Below are 14,847 nucleotides of genomic sequence, written 5' to 3'. Positions count from 1 at the left end.
TGTCTCCACTTTGGCACCCTCATTCCCAGCCTGTTTCATCAGCACATCTGCCTAGCATGGCAACAGAAGGACAATGATATTTCTGTTGGTTTCTGCCCCAAATCATTGCTTATTATTTGTATAAGAAAAGGATACATGGGGGCGGGGGGGTAATGGTAAGATATGTACAAATATAATACCTTAATAATAAAATATGTACACAAAGTACCAAAAAAAAAAAAAGGATACAGATTCTGTTTTTCTAGTAGGCAACCAAAGTAGAGATTCAGACTTAAAATTCTGGAAAATAACCACCACTTTAACCAGCACGAACTTAGAGTTAATGAAAAGTTTTCCCTTAAAACAGTTTCGAGAGACTCTGTCTGAAACATTACTTTTTATTAGAGATATGGTGCCGAGCTTAGATTAGCAATTAGTGTAATTCGGAGTGTCTGTGAGTTCCCCTTTTCTTAAGATTTAATAAAAATCTTTAAAAATGAGGAAAGCATTAGTGATATTGTTCTTATTTTTCTGGTGAAATTTAAACTATCTGGTATAGTTAATACATTCATTTTTCTCCTTTTTATCATTTGTTTTCCCCAGTACAATAACTAGATATACTGATATAAACATGGAAGACTTCAAGTGTCCTGTTTTTCTTGGTTGCATAATCTGTGTGACTGGCTTGTGTGGCTTAGAAAGGAAGTCCGTTCAGCAACTTACAGTTAAGCATGGAGGCCAATACATGGGACAGTTGAAAATGAATGAATGTACACACCTCATTGTGCAAGAACCAAAAGGTAAAACTATTTCCTTGGACAAATGTAAGATTTTCTCTGCTTTTTAACAATTTAAGATTTTCTTTACAGAATAGCTTTTGCTTCTGACATTTCATAAATGTAGTATGGTATTTTTTCCCCTACAATCTTACAAAAATAATTTGGGTCACAATTTGTAGAAAAATTACATGACTGTCCTAGTGTTTATCCAGGTCATTCAATAAATATAAAATAAAATTTTTCAGTGGTGCTTTATCTAAATTTATTATCCATTCTTTTGATTTTTTTGTAAGTCCTACACAATTACCAAATACTTAGAAAAGAGATAAGAAATTTGTATGGATAACAAGAGAACTAATAGATGTAGTTAAATTACATATCTTTCTAATCTCTTATTAAATCTATACAGTGTTTTACTCAGACCTAGATAGGAAATAAAATTAGAAAAATATTGTGAAAATTGGTAATTGTAATTAAGTCAGAATTTTGTGTATACCCAATTATATTATAAGTAAAGTTGATAACTGCTATTGCTATTTTCTGATTCTGAGGATAGTTCATTTCCTGGCTCTCAAGAATGCTAAAAACAAAAACGGCTTTCATGTTATTTTTATTACATGTTGACTTCAATTTCTCTATGATACTGTTTCAAAATGCATTGTGTTAAAATATTTTTAAGGCAGTAAAAGGTTTTATGGTTATATATATTTTTTTGTTTTTTAAAATTTTTTTGACTTTTTTACAGAGAGAGGAAGAGAGAAGGAGAGAGAGAAACATCAATATGAGAGCAAAATACCAATTGGTTACCTCCTGCATCTGCTTTGACCAGGAATTGAATCAGCAACCTTTCAGTGCATGGGACAAGGCCCAACCAACTGAGCCTCACCGGCCAGGGCTATATGATATTTTTAATGTAATTTATTTGTTTATCTGCATATCTGTCCTGGACTTCAAGTAGAATCTGATGACATCAGAATAGTCTACTCAGAGCCGGTATTTGGCAATTTTCACAGTTATTTTATGTACTCTTACTAAAATGGTGTAATTCTGCAATTATTCCTCTGTTATAGATAAAGAAACTGGTTTAGAGAAATTAAGTGATGAAGGGTATACTCAAACCAAGTCTAATGTTATTTCAGTTACCCTACAGTTGCCTCTGTCTCTATAAGTTTGTAACAGATGTAACTCCTCACATAGCATCTGTATTTACTTAAAAGGAAGAGTAATTACTAGTGACTTTAACTTTGTGTCAGGTGGATTTTTTTAATAACCTATCATAAATTTGAATATTTCTGCCAAGATAGAGTTTAATGATTTGCATTGCTCTCTTTCTTAATGAACATGATAGGTCAAAAATATGAATGTGCCAAGCGATGGAATGTACACTGTGTGACCACACAGTGGTTTTTTGATAGTGTTGAGAAAGGTTTTTGTCAGGATGAATCCATGTACAAGACAGAACCTAGACCAGAAACAAACACTATGCCTGATACCTCAACTCCTGCTGGCCAGATCCACACAATTAATAGTAAGTCTCATTGGGATTAAAGTAAACTATCAGTTTTCTGTGTAAGAATTGATAATAGGATCAGTGAGATATAGTAGGGAATTCCATCTTTTCTTGCTCTGCCTCCAGGCATAATTGTATTAGAACCAAAATGAATGAAAAATTAGTTAAGAACTTCTGATATTTCTTTTTATAATGAATGCATACTTTCATACCCTGATGTAATGAAGATGCTTAAAGAAATTAAGAATACTAACAGATAGACTTAAAACAAAACTTTAATTTTAAAAAACTTGACTGATGTGCAGATATTATTAGTACATTTTCTTTTTTTATTAGTTTGTTGCAGTTGTTATAGATCATCTATATTCGTATAAAATTTAAAACCATTTCTAGTTTGTTGGTTACATGTTGGGCAATTGAGCAAATGTTTATAAACTATTTTTTTAATATTAGCTTCCTGGACCTTAAAGCCAGCAACTTTAGATTTTGATTAAAAGCTAGTCACTGTCAAGTAAACATATTAAATATATTTTCATTTCAATAAAATATGGGCCTTAGTTTTATTTTTCCTTTTCCTATTTTGCCACCAAGATTTCAGTAAAAACACCTGAATCTTAACTTTGGAAGTTGTTAATAGCCCTGCGTGTATCAGAAAACTTAATCTATAGGAAAACATGTAGTCACAGTTATTTTATCTTCATAAATATTGCATCTTTGTTTAATACATAGGTCGTACTCTTTCAGATGTCAGCAATATTTCCAGCATCAATGCAAGCTGCATAAATGAATCGATATATAATTCCATTTTAAATAGCAAAGTGGAGCCTGTACTTGAAAATCTAGAAAATCTGGATGTCAGTGCATTTCAAGCACCTGAAGATTTATTAGATGGTTGTCGGGTATGTCTTTATTATGTAATAACTGCAGTAAGTGACAGTGTACATCAGTACTTCCTAGTCTGACTTTGAAGACCCTTCAGAGTTGTGCTTGCTCCTTTTCTGCATAAACCCTCTACACTGGCTAAGCAGGTGCACTTATTAGGCCATTGTCCATCTTTTATCTGCCAGGGTCCCTCTGCCTGGGATGTTCCTTCATCTGTCATCCTTCAAAGTCCATGGCAGTTTTCAGCTCTTCTTTGAACCCTCCTAACTACATTAGGCTTTTCTATCTACTGTGTTTTGAGATCTCTTAGTCTTTGAACCACTTAACAGATTTTTTTAAGTGTTTATAATATGCTAGACACTATGCTAATCATTTCATACATATTATTACTGTGTCGTGTATAATCTCATTTAATTCCCACAAATAACTCTAAAATGGATATTATCCTGAGGCTGAGACTTAGAGGATTAAAATTCTTGTCTGGAGTCACAGACCTTAAGTAACCAGCCATCTACTCCAAGGCCTGTATTTCATTACACCCACTGCTTTGTTTAATATCTCTGGGCTGTTTAGTATTTTTAGGGTATGAATAACTATCTTATAAGTGCCTTGATGGAAATATTATATGCTATTGATTTCGTAGCACTGAATACTTAATATATTCCTACTTGTAGAATGAATAGGCTATGCATTTATTCTCAAAAAGTAGCAAAGATTTAACCGTGTTTTATTGTTAAAGGAAATTGGGCAAATTACCTTCTTTACTTTTAAAACTTATCAATTTAGAACAGAAAGTGTCTTGTATAATCTTTTATCTTAGACTCTACTAATTCTGGATATGACTAAAGTATTCTTTATTTATAGAAGTGTGTATTTCTAATTTTTGTTAAAATATAGTAATGGAGGTTATTTAGTTTGGGATATAAATGCAGTTAGGAATAAATTTGTTCTTAAATTTTTAAAAGACACATGTAAAATAGACATGAAAAAAAAATTTTTTTAAATAGATTTTTATTGATTTTAGAGAGGAGGGGAGAAGGAGATAGAAACAACAATGATGAGAGAGAATTATTGATCGGCTGCCTCCTGCAAGCCCCCTACTGGGGATCAAGCCCACAACCCAGGCATGTTGACAGGAATCGAACCTGGGACCCTTCAGTTCGCTCTGTCTACTGAGCGAAACTGGCTAGGGCAACATGAAAAAAAATAAGTTTTTGTGTAAGTTTCATCCACAAATTTAATTTTTTATTTTTAAATCTTTATTGTTTAAGGCAGTGGTCGGCAAACCGCGGCTCGCGAGCCACATGCGACTCTTTAGCCCCTTGAGTGTGGCTCTTCCACAAAATACCACGGCCTGGGCGAGTCTATTTTGAAGAAGTTTATGAAGTTAGAAGAAGTTTAAGTTTAAGAAATTTGGCTCTCAAAAGAAATTTCAATCGTTGTACTGTTGATATTTGGCTCTGTTGACTAATGAGTTTGCCGACCACTGGTTTAAGGTATTACATATATCCCCCTCTCTCTCCCCTCCCCCCATTGCCCCTTCTATCCCGTCCCCACCCCTCACCCCAGGCCTTCACCACCCTATTAGCAGTGCTCATCTCTTGACTTAAATTTTATTATTTAATTAACTGTGAAAAAAAATCCCTCAATTTATAGGTAAGGAAATTTGTTTAAAGAGCCTAAGTAACTTGCCATGGTCATGTGTGTAATCATTGGCAGCTGAACCAAAATTTCAACCTAGGTTTTCTCAATTCAGACATTTAACTCATTTGTTTCTATAATTATTTTAAAATTTACAAGTAGTAAGATTTTTAAGTAGCTGTGTTTTAGAAATTGCTATGCAGTAATATTCAGAAGATAATTTCATTCTGGCTTTTATTTAAAGCTCCAAAATAATTATCAAGTGTCTACTGTGAAGGATAATGCTATGGGATTATGAAGAAGTGATAAAAATCAAAGTTTCAGAATACACTCTTCATTATATCTTTTTCTCTCTCTCTTTTTCTATCGGTATATCTTAAAACATACACAAGTTTTCTTATTTACACATGGTAGATTTTGATATATATTTGTAATGTGTTACTTGTGAGAAATAAAACATCTTACATGCATTAACATAAAGTAAATATTTTCTTTCTTTGCAGATATATCTTTGTGGTTTTAGTGGCAGAAAACTAGATAAACTGAGAAGGCTTATTAACAGTGGAGGTGGAGTTCGTTTTAACCAGCTCAATGAAGATGTAACTCATGTTATTGTGGGAGATTATGATGATGAATTGAAGCAGTTTTGGGATAAATCAGCCCACAGGTTTTGTCAGTTTTTAATTCACAGCAATTTCTATTCTGTAATAATGCTTCTTAAAATTGCATGTTCATGTAATTTTGGAAATTGCATAGGGAAATGGGATTATGGTCTTTATAGTTTAACCTAACATATAACTCTGCATTATTTTTTAGGCCTCATGTAGTGGGAGCAAAATGGTTGCTACAGTGTTTTAGTAAAGGTTATATGCTTCCTGAAGAGACATATATCCATGCTAATTACAAACCAGTGGAAATTCCAGTTTCAGATCAACCTGAAAGTAAAACAGCCCTTTTAAAAAAGAACAACAGCTTCTCCAAGAAAGACTTTGCTTCTGCTGAAAAGCATGAGCAAGCTGATGAAGATCTGCTCTCTCAATATGTAAATAATAATGCAACAGTAGGTAAGAAATAGTTGATTAGTGTTTATAGTCATTAGTAACTATTTTAGCAGTAGCGTTAAAAGTATTTTTATTTTGAGAGTACATTTTATTAAAGCTGGGGACAGTGAAACAAGGAAGAGCTTCGAATAGTAGCAGCAGCCTGGCCAGTGTGACTCAGTTGGTTGAGTATTGACCCATGAACCAGGGGGTCATGGTTAGATTCCTGATCAGGGCACATGCCCAGGTTGTGGGCTTGATCCCCCAGTAGGGAGCATGCAGGAGGTAGCTGATCAATGATTTTTCTCTCATCATTAATGTTTCTGTCTCTTTCCCTCTCTTCCTCTCTGAAATCAATAAAAATATATTTAAGAAATAGTCAAATGAATACACTTAAAAAGAAGGGGGGGGGGGAGAAACTCCAAATAGATCAGAAATTCTAAATGTGGACCAAAAAAAAAAAAAAAAGTAGAAGCAAGAGAGCGTAGGCAGGGCTGTTTGGTTCACTGGAAAGTCAGAGAAAAGGGGGCCTTGGAGGCGAGTTCAGGGGGTTAGCCTGGGACAAGCTGCTGCTGCCCTTTGCTCCCCTGGTTGCAAACCTCCTGGGGACCCTTAGAGTTTAGAAGATGGATGCCTGAGAGGGAGAGAGCCTGTTGGTTACTTTTTCTAAGCAGGCAAAGCTAAGAACCCTCAGACCCCTTTCTCTCTTCAACTCGAGGGCTCCGCTTTGATCTGTTTTGTATTTGGCATCACTTGGTTTGTGTGAGTTTACAACAACATGAAGTTTTGTTTTTTTAATTATAGTTTACATTCAATATTTTGTATTAGTTTCAGGTGTACAGCATAGTGTTTAGACAACCATACTTTACCTAATGATACCCACAATCTCTTCTTTTTTTTTTTTAATTGATTTCAGAGAGGAAGGGAGAAGAAGAGAGAGAAACATCAATGATGAGAGAGAATCATTGATCAGCTGCCTCCTTCATGCCCCACACTAGGGATTGAGCCAGCAACCCGGGCATGTGCCCTGACCGGGAATTGAACTGTGACCTCCAAGTTCATAGGTTGATGCTCAACCACTGTGCCACGCCAGCTGGTCACCCCCAATCTTTCAAGTCTGTTCCATTGAGATACCACACTGCACCATACATTGCTATTTTGATATCATTGTCTATATTCCCTATGTTGTACTTTACATCCCTGTGACTATTTTATAACGTTTTAACCTTGTAACAAATATCTCTTACTGGGTTATTGTGGTTTTTAGTGCACACAGTGCTAGACTGTGGACTACTGCCACCTCAGTGGGTATTCTTCTCAGTGTGGTAGGGAAATTGCCACTGAAGAGTAGTAAGCATCATATCTCCTTTTAAAATAAAAACGATTTAATACATCCAAAAAGACATCCTACCTAATAATAGACAAATATGCAAATTGACCACACCTTCGCTATGCCCAAGCCACGCCCACCAGCCAAATCAGGACGAGTATGCAAATTACCCCAACAAAGATGGTGACTAATTTGCATATCAAGACAGTGTAGAAAGAAGCCAAGAGCTGCAGAAGGGAGCAAAGCTGTGGAGAAGCAAGCAAGCCGGGTGGGGGGCGGGGAGGGAGGAGCGGAGGCAGGGCCGGGGGAGAAGGAAGGAGAGCAGGCGGGCTGGCGGAGAAGGTGGGGCGGGGGACAAGGGAGGAGAGCAGGCGGGGTGGGGTAGAGTGCAGCAGGAAACCCTATTGCAGGATTTTTCCTGCAACAGGAACGCTAGTAAAGAATAATATGATTAGTAACTGTATACTGCTACCTAGCTTTAAAAAAAGAAAATATTCTATGCCTGTGAATTCCTCCCCATCTTTTTATAGTTTACAACCTGTGTAAACAACATATATACACTGCTCATTTCGTATATATTTTAGCTTAAATGATAGATGGCATGTACTCTTTCTACTTCTCTAAATGTGAGATATTCATCCGATCCAAGTAACTAATTAAGAAAATACCACCCTACTATATGAGCATACTATAATGTATCCATTTTCCCACTTATGGATATTTTTATTATCTTTTCTTTGCCAATACAAACAATACTACTGAGATTGTTCTTATGCATGTTTCTGCACATGAGCAAGAATCTTTCTAGGGTGGGCGTGGCTGATTCATGGGATACATATTTATATAATGCAAATGGCTTTGTCTTTGTTTACCACTTTACACTAGAATGATAGTAAGGGTTCCTGTTGAACATACTTTCAACATTTAGTATTTCTTGTAAGCTTGACATTTCTGCCAGTTTGATGGATGTAAAGTAAGATCTCATTGTCATTTTGAGTGCCATTTGGCCATAATATCTTTATTTTTTAGGCCATAATATTTTAAGGTAGTTGAATTTTTCAATCTATTTTTTTGTGGTTGTGCTTTTCTATTTTATGTAAGTTTTCCTACTCTGAGTCATAAAGTTACTCCTTTTTTATATTGCTTTTATTTTTATTGTCATTTAATCACATTACAGTTTTCTTAAACAGAACACTAGGCTTTTTAAAAAATATTTTTATTGATTTCAGAGAGGAAGGGGAGAGAGAGATAGAAACATCAATGATGAGAGAATCATTGATTGGCTGTCTCCTGCACGCCCCCTACTGGGGATAGAGGCTGCAGCCCGACCATGTGCCCTTTACTGGATCGAACCCGGGACCCTCCAGTCCTCAGGCAGACGCCCTATCCACTGATCCAAGCCAGCTAGGGCAAAACACTAGGCATTTTAATTGAGGGACTTATGACTACTGTCCTCCCAAGAGGAGTTGCCATGTTACTCTGTCAAGGGGCGGACTTGCAGGTGGTCTGTGTTAGTAGTGCCCCCTGCCGTTGTGTGGCCCACATCCTGGCCCTAGAAAGTTCAGGTATTTTTGTATTTCAGACCTCTCCCCACCACTTGGTGTTTGGTTCATTCCGCCTCTGGAGACCCTGAGCTGCTTTGAGGCAGAACAGCCTTAGAGTACCACTGTTAAGTTATTCCTTATATATATCTTAGAAGTCTTAAGCTTTTGCTTTTTCACATGTCTTCATTCCATGTGGAGTTGATTTTTGTATTTGATGTGAACTTTTCAAATTGTATTTTATCCATGTGGATAATCACTTGTTTTTAATACTTGTTATTGAATAGTCCATTATTTCTCCACTAGTTAGCACTACTGCCTCTGTCATTTTAAGGTTCTGTTAAGTGGGGATCTGTTTAGGCTTTCCATTCTGTTCCATTGAGATACCACACTGATAAACTGTCTTACTATAATAGTCTTGTAATATGTTTGGCTATCTGAGATTAAAAGACTCCAATTTTCTTTACAAAAGTGTACAAGTCTTCTTGTACCTTTGCTTCCATACCAATTTTTAAAATTAGTTTGTCAAAAAGAAAAGATTCATTTGTTTTAGCATGTGTCAGAATTTCAAATTTAGTTTTTTATGTATTTTGAAGTTTTTTTAAACTTAGTCAGTTTTGTCTGATATTAATCCCTGCCTCATGTGGATCAGCATTTAGTATAACTGACTTTTTCTTTTAACTGTAAATTTGATTGATTTACCTTTATTGTTATTTGTGATATATTTTATTTTATACCATCTTATTTTTTATTTTGTCCCATTTTTCTATGACAGCTCTGGCTCCTGAGGCAGCTTCATAGTCTCTGTAGCCGCCTTTGAAAGCTTTCTTAGAGAGAGAAGGAAGGGAGAGGGAGAGAGGGAAACATTGATGTGAGAGCTGGTCCTGGAAGATAGGAGCATGGTTGTTTGTTTGTTAACTGGTCAAGAATGGTTTCTGGCTGGGATGGTGTAGTTCAGTGGTTGAGCATTTACCTATGAACTAGGAGGTCACAGTTCGATTCCCAGTCAGAGCACATACCTGGGCTTGGGGCTCAATCCTAAGTAGGGGGTATGTGAGAGGCAGCCGATTAGTGATTCTCTCATAGATGTTTTCACTCTCTCTAAAATCAATAAAAACATATTTTTTTTAAAAAAAGAATAACTATTAAAAAACTACTTTGCAGAATGTTTTATACTATCATGTCCCCTTTATTTTCAGCTAAGGTTACTCATCCTCATATATCTCCATAAATTATAAACATATACTATTATCCTTTTTATTTATTATAGTATGTAACTGAGGATCAAAGAGTCTCCTGACCTGGTCAGTAAATGCTCTAGACAAAACTATACTTCTTCAGAGTGCCAATAAGAGCAATTTAACTAATTTTATTACGTAGGAATAAGCTATATATGTTTATATATAACATATTTACTAGTACATATGGATGGCAGTGACTAGTTTAAAAGTGAAAAATTTAATGTCTATTTGAGATGAGAATAGAAATAAGAAGATGCCATTATAATAATGTTATGGACTCCGGAGCCACACAGAGATTGGTTTATATCATTTTTGCCACTTAATAAATGACTTCAGGCAAGTTATATAACCTTTTTAAGCCTGAGATTTCGCTTGGAGAAAGGGTATAGATACACTAATAGTGTCAAACCCAGAGTATCATGAGCATAATTACATGCATGTAAAACACTTGTGCACAATGCCTGTAAAAATGAATAAACGAAGAATCCTTGAATAGCTTCCAGTCTTGCTTGAATCTCATATAGCAGGGGTTGGCAAACCGTTTTTGTAAAAGGTCAGATGGTAAATACTTTAGGCTTTGCCAGCCATATTCTCTCTAACACGTATTCTGTTTTTACAATCATTTTTTAAAAATATAAAAACCATTCTTAACCCACAGACTGTGAGAGGCCCACTTTGGCCCCTAGGCTGTAGTTTGCTGATTCCTACCGTAAAATGTTAACCTTCCAACATGGCACCACTAGAGTTTTCAAAAACGCACTAAGTTTTTACCTCTTAAACCTTTAGCCTTGATCTGACAATGTTTATTACTGACATTTATATTTTTATATAGCTATGTCTTTTTTACTACCCATCTGTCAGCCAACTTGATCTTAAAAAGAAGTTAAGATCATTTGCTTGGGTCCTTGATCAGTTCTCTTAAGAAACAGAAGCTAAGTAGCTCCAATCTTCTATAATAATAAAAGCGTAATATGCTAATTAGACCGGTCGAAGCCATGGGGGGGCGGAGGGAGGGGAAGCGAGGCAGAGGCGTGCATTGGGCCTCTAGTTTCAATATAAAACATTTTTTAGGAATTTGTAAAAGAGAAGTAACCATAGTTCTCTTATTATTACATTTATACAGTTATTTCTTTGTAAACGACTTGACTATTTTAGGCCTGTTACTTCTGTTTTTTCTTTAATGATATACTCTCTAATGTGAATTATCTAAACCAGTTTTGGAACTAAGACATACTTTGGGGTGATTAGAGTTTCATAATTTTCAACTAATTAGAGTTTCTTGTAAGCTAGGAGTATTTAGAATGGTAACATGATTGCTGATATCCTTCCTGATGAAACATGGTAATACTAATAACACTCTTGATAACCCAGAAGATGGGTTGGTGTCATATCCTTTATGCATCTGTGTACTTATTGAAGCCTTAGTTTTTAAGTGTAGTTACAATTCTCAGACTCTATGTTACCTTTAACATCCTTGCTAGAAAGTAACTTTAACTATAAGATAAACTGTCTGTTAGAAAACATTCCTTTTTCTCTTCCAGTTGAAGCTGCAAAGTCTGAAGTTGGGGCCTTGAATGACACTACTCATGTTGAGCCCTTTAATGATTCTACTCATATTTCTCTGCAAGAAGAAAACCAATCTTCTGTCAGTCATGGCCCCCCTGATGACTCTACAATTACTGAAGGTTTATTTAGCCAAAAGAGTTTCCTTGTTTTGGGTTTTAATAATGAAAATGAGTCTAACATTGCAACTGCCATAAGAGAAAACGCTGGGACAACTGTATCCCTTCAGAGCAGAATTGTTGCCGATTATGCTGTGGTTCCTCTGCTGGGGTCTGAAATAGAAGCAGCTGTGGGAGAAGTTGTTACAAATACGTGGCTGGTAAGAAAATACTATGAATGCTGAGAGTGTTAACGTTTATTTCTTAGTTCAGTTTAGGTAAATTTGTGTTTGGGTATGGGCAGTGAGTGACGGGTCTTCTTTTAGCAAAGGAAGTGCTAAAATATGAAAATGTTCAAGCTTCTGGGTCCTAATCTTGGTAGAGATTATTGTTTCCCAGAGGCCAAAGCAGCAACATTTCTTGTTAGGGAGTTAGTCCAGGTCATCTCATACAATTTGTTTTCCCGGTTTTCTCACAACCAAAGCATGACATGCACTTTGTTTTTTTTTTGTTTGTTGTTGTTGTTATTTAAATATATTTTATTGATTTTTTTTTTTACCGAGAGGAAGGGAGAGGGATAGAGAGCTAGAAACATCGATGAGAGAGAAACATCGATCAGCTGCCTCCTGCACACCTCCCACTGGGGATGTGCCCGCAACCAAGGTACATGCCCTTGACCAGAATCGAACCTGGGACCCTTCAGTCCACAGGCCGACGCTCTATCCACTGAGCCAAACCGGTTTCAGCTGACATGCACTTTGGTATTCCATCTTGTCGGCTTATCACTGGTAATTTCAGCATTGATTTTTTTTTTTACTTTTCAAGAATTTAGAGGGGAAAAAATTATAAACTAATACATTGAAAGAAATTAAATTTGAAACAACATTCAATAGCTTCAATAAGCCTGACTGAATTTAATATTCTTAATATTTCAGAACGTAGTATTTAATATAATGAATTAACACATTTCTTTACATGTTATTTAAAATGTAATGAGAATGAGCATACACAAGTTTATGTTAAAGTTGCTTTTCATCTAAACCAAAATTATTGCTACTATAACTGACCCAGTGTTAGCCACTGGTTGCTTATTTCAGGTTGATGTTGTTTCTCTTGTTTTTAAAGGTAACTTGTATAGAGTATCAGACATTAATTGATCCCAAGTCAAGTCCTCTCTTCAAGCCAATCTCAGTAATGGCAGGAATGACTCCTTTAGAGGATTGTGTTATTTCCTTCAGCCAGTGTGTGGGAGCAGAAAAAGATTCATTGACATTCTTAGCAAAGTTCCTTGGAGCAAGGTATGTAATATTTTTAGTGTACTTGCTGTCTTGATGTACTTTTGTTTGTTTTGACTTATTGGAAAGCATTCAAATTAGAATTTGGCGGTGTGTCTTTATAATATTTACCCTAGTATGGGTATTGTGTGGTGTATCTATGTGATGGCTCAAAGGGAGAAGGGAGAGTGTACCAGGTGGATGCCTGGCAGATATTAAGACTATAGACATTAATGCTTTACTACCAGGAAAGGGAGTATTTAAAGCTGATATGTGTGCCTTTATTGAATATTGCTTATCTAAGCATTATTTCAGCCAGAAATGCAAATGTTAAGTGGGCATAATTAATATTTTGGGAGAAAGAAAGTGAATTTAAAAGTTGCTTACAAAATCCAAATTAACCCTAAGTGAACATTAGGTGGTGGTTGTTTTAAAAGAAATAGAAAACCATTACATTAGTAATTATAAATAAACTAAACTTTTACGTTAAAAGAATAGTTATTTAGCCCGTCTGGTGTGGCTCAGTGGTTGAGCACCGACCTATGAACCAGGAGGTCACAGTTTGATTCCTGGTCAGGGCATATGCCCAGGTTGTGGGCCTGATCCCCAGTGGAGATGTGTAGGAGGCAGCCAATCAATGATTCTGTCATCATTGATGTTTCTATCTCTCCCTCTCCCTTCCTCTATGAAATCAATAGAAACATATTTTTTTTTAAAGAGCTAATTTGGCTACTCAAATAAATAAATAAAGTTATTTTAGATTATGAAGCAAACTTAAAAGTTTTTTAAGCAAAAAGTGTACCTAAAACAAAGGGATTAAGAACAAAAAAAGATTGTCAAAGATATGTCAAGTAAATGCAAACAGAAAGGAGGGCCCTGGCCCTGTGGCTCAGTTGGTTGGAACATCATCCTGTATACCAAATGGTACATGCGGGTTCCATTCCAGGTAAGGACACATACGTAGTTTGCATGTTCAGTCTCTAGTCAGGGCATGAACAGAAGGCAACCCTGTCAATGTTTGTTTCTCACATTGATGTTTCTCTCCATCACTCCCTCTCTTCCCACCTCCCTCCTTCTCTTCCTCTTCCTCTCTTCTTCTCCCTCTCATCTTTTCCCCTCTCTTTTCCCTTCCTCTCTCTAACATCAATAAAAACATCCTTGTGTGAGGATTAAAAAAAAGGGGGTTACAATTTTAATGCCAGACAACTTTGGATTCAAATTAAAGTCATTAAACAAGAAAAAGAGGATTTATAAATCAAGAGTACTATTCACACTGAAGGATATATGTAACATAGACCATGACTATCATTCATAAAACAAAAACAACAGGAGATTTAAGGAGGAATCAACAGAAATACATTACTTGTAGGAGACTTTAATTCCCATCTTTTTACTTCATGACAGGTCAAACAGAAAACAAGGAAAGATAGATTTAAATAACATAGTTAGACATGTACCCTGAAACAGTGAGCATACCTGTTCAAGTGCCTATGGAACATGCATAAATGTTGCCTAAAGAAATTTGCCACAAAGAAAACCTCAGTAAATTCCTAAAGTAGAAAGAGTGCAAACCCTATTCCAAAAAACTGGAAATGAATAGTAGAAATAGAAAGTGAAAAGACGTTGTCAGCTGGACATTCTTTTAACTGTTTTTAACAACTCGTGGTTCAAAGAGGAATTTGAACCATTTATAAGCCTAGAAAATAGTTATTAACTCAGTAGTGACAAGGAACTCTAGTGCCCAGATTATGATCTTAAAAATGTTTTTGACTTTTTTTTTTTAGAGAGAATGGAAGTTGGGGAGAGAGAGGCAGACAGACAGACGTTGATTTTTTTATGCATTTCTTGGTTGATTCTTGTATGTGCCCTCATGGGGCATTGAACCTATAACCTTGGTGTTGTCAGGATGATGTTCTAACCAACTGAGCTACTCCTACAGGGCCTGGATTGTGATCTTAAAATACCATTT

The 14,847-nt window shown here is 35.9% G+C and overlaps 2 protein-coding genes across 2 annotated transcripts in view; one reads left to right on the top strand and one right to left on the bottom strand.

Annotated features, from left to right (window-relative positions):
- CDV3 (CDV3 homolog) overlaps positions 1-14,847 on the bottom strand; it is a 77,117-nt gene that overhangs the window by 2,669 nt on the left and 59,601 nt on the right. The gene's annotated exons all lie outside the window — the stretch shown is intronic.
- Positions 1-14,847, top strand: part of TOPBP1 (DNA topoisomerase II binding protein 1) — a 47,283-nt gene that overhangs the window by 8,037 nt on the left and 24,399 nt on the right. The window contains exons 6-12 of the mRNA XM_028128881.2: positions 583-779; positions 2,107-2,286; positions 2,998-3,167; positions 5,295-5,458; positions 5,608-5,855; positions 11,485-11,825; positions 12,730-12,902. Of these exons, the coding sequence (XP_027984682.2) occupies positions 583-779; positions 2,107-2,286; positions 2,998-3,167; positions 5,295-5,458; positions 5,608-5,855; positions 11,485-11,825; positions 12,730-12,902 (1,473 nt within the window). The remainder of the gene's footprint in view (positions 1-582; positions 780-2,106; positions 2,287-2,997; positions 3,168-5,294; positions 5,459-5,607; positions 5,856-11,484; positions 11,826-12,729; positions 12,903-14,847) is intronic.

Source organism: Eptesicus fuscus, chromosome 18, assembly GCF_027574615.1.
Source record: "Eptesicus fuscus isolate TK198812 chromosome 18, DD_ASM_mEF_20220401, whole genome shotgun sequence".
In the NCBI taxonomy this organism is placed as follows: Eukaryota; Metazoa; Chordata; class Mammalia; order Chiroptera; family Vespertilionidae; genus Eptesicus; species Eptesicus fuscus.
The sequence above is the reverse complement of the archived record's forward strand: the minus strand, read 5'-3'. Positions and strand labels throughout refer to the sequence as shown.